General features: G+C 39.6%; 1 protein-coding gene across 1 annotated transcript; it reads right to left on the reverse strand.

Moving 5' to 3' along the window:
- Positions 1-1,969: 1,969 nt before the first annotated feature.
- LOC133242641 (profilin-1-like) lies at positions 1,970-2,431 on the reverse strand. The gene has a single exon (XM_061408807.1). It carries the CDS (start codon positions 2,429-2,431, stop codon positions 1,970-1,972), a length of 462 nt encoding a protein of 153 aa, XP_061264791.1.

The following is a 2,431-nucleotide window of genomic DNA, read 5'->3' on the forward strand; positions in this document are numbered from 1 at the left end:
TAGAATTTTATTTAAGAAACTTCTTTTCTCTAATTTTTGACATTTTTATTAATTATCTAGCCAATACTTGGCATGAAGAGTGTTGGATGGATGGATGGATGAATGTGCTGGCAAGGATATCGTAGAGAGGTTTCAGAAACTGGATGAGGTTGGCCTAGAACCAAATTGCCAAATACAGTAGCCACTAGATACTTATGATAACTGAGCATTTGAAATTAAGCTTGTTTGAATTGAGATGTGTTACAAATGTAAAATGAACACCAGATTTTGTTTAGTTGCTAAGTTGTGTCTGATTCTTTTGCAAAGCCAAGGACTGTAGCCTGCCAGCCTCTTCTGTCCATGGGATTTTCCAGGCAAGAATACTGGAATGGGTTGCAATTTCCTTCTCCAGGGAATCTTCTTGACCCAGGGATTAAACTCGCTTCTCCTGCTTGGCAAGTGAGTGCTTTACCACTGAGCCACCAGGGAACCCATGCACACCAGATTTTGAAGCCTTGGCATGAAAACATGTAAAATATCTCATTAATAATATTTTTGTTGATTATATGTTTAAATAACAATATTTTGTATATACTGAGTTAAATAAAACACATTCTACATTCTTAAAATTGAATTCAACTGTATCAGTTTTTCCTTCTTAAAGTAAATATTAAAATAAGTTAAAATAAGTTACATATATGACTAACATTATATCTGTATTGAATAGAACAGATTTTTGACAACCTCCATGTTTAAACTTTGACCTTTATAGGCTTGTGAGGGTATATATGGTGGGTATTGAAGCTATTCCTTGAAATTGATAGAGAAGAACGTTCTCCATAATTACTGCTCCTGGTGGCAGTAGGATCAAATGAGTGATAGTCACTCAATCATGTCTAACTCTTTGTGACCTTATAGACTGTAGCCTGCCCAGCTCTTCTGTCCATGGAATTCTCCAGGCAAAAAGTGCTATGGTTTATTATTCAATCTCATCTTTCTCATTCCAGTCTTCTTTCATGCCAGCTTGTCCACAGTAGCTAGCAACAAGCCAGATGGAACGGTTAGAGCTTTTTACCTCCTTTCTTAGCTTCTGCCCACCCATGTTTTCCCTGATGGTGACAACAATGAACAGATAAGTAGTCCAAAGGTGAACCACAAATTGGAAGAACAAAATCTACCCACAAATACCCTGGATCATCCACATGCAGCAGAATCCCCACTTCGAAAAATCTCTTTTCCTGATTTATCCATATAGCCAACTCCCCTGGCAAAGCCCCATGATGGGTTACCCTAGAAGGGGAAGAGAGAAATAGAAGGGAAACCATCTGTCGTTTTTTTTTTTTTTTGCAGATTATAATAAAGTTGGAAAACAAAACTAATGTGTGTGTGAAAAGTTAAACAAAATTACGGGACAATCATTCAAGAAATTCTGGGCAGAGTAAGATTAAGTACATACAAATTACCCATAGAGTTAGTACTCTAGTAATTCAAATTAGGGTCACCCCTAAAGGTTGATGCAAAGAAAGATTCCTTGAGGAGGTGTACTTGTGTTGAATTTTGAAGGATAAATATGATTATCACAAAATCATAGATTTCCAGAACTTATAGGGCTGTTAGAGACATAGTACATTCCTCATTGTACCAATAAGGAAACTGAGGTACAGAGAGAAAGATACCATAGTTAGAAAAAAGTTGGGAGTGCAACCAAGACTGTCTAGTTCACCGTCCAGTACTCTTCCCTCCAAGTGCTGAGATGGAAGAGATGGTTCTAGGTGTAAAAAAGGTGCAGAAACTCAAATGCTTGAATACTCACTCCCCAATCTGCTCTTCTCCTAACAAGCTTACACACACACACAAACACACACACACACACATCTCCAAACCTGATCTGGAATTTCCCTTTATTTTCTTCAAGACTGTTAATCTGGAAGGTGAATCAGATAACACTGAATTCAAATTCCAGGTCAAACACCAAGGCCTTTTTATTTACTTAGAAGTGGGCCATGTGTTGATTAATGGCCTCTTTGATGTAACCCGCCATCTCAAAAGCCTTGAGGTTGAGAGGCCCTCCTTCTGTTCCTTTTTGTCCCATCACCACAAGGTATACAGACTCGATCTGAACTACTGTCACTGCTTGGCTGCCCCGACTCTGGCCTTTGGTGCGGAGATCCATGGTGTTGTTGCCCTCAGTGAATAGGTTGTCCCGAATCAACAAGCATTTGGTCCCTGCAAGAGTGATTCCCTGAAGAAACAACTTCTCTCTCCCTTCTCTCGCCAGCAAGATCTGAATTTCTTCCTGGGTCAGTTGGAACAGGTTACCTTCAGGATAAGAAGCTAACAACCAAGGTGGGGAATTGGTGATTATCGCCGCATCATAGCACATCCCAGTCTGTAGGAAGAGGGTGATGCAGTCTTGCCAGACTTCTTCACTGATATCCCCTATGCACTGCAT

The sequence above is a fragment of the Bos javanicus genome, chromosome X (genome assembly GCF_032452875.1).
Source record: "Bos javanicus breed banteng chromosome X, ARS-OSU_banteng_1.0, whole genome shotgun sequence".
Taxonomy (NCBI): domain Eukaryota; kingdom Metazoa; phylum Chordata; class Mammalia; order Artiodactyla; family Bovidae; genus Bos; species Bos javanicus.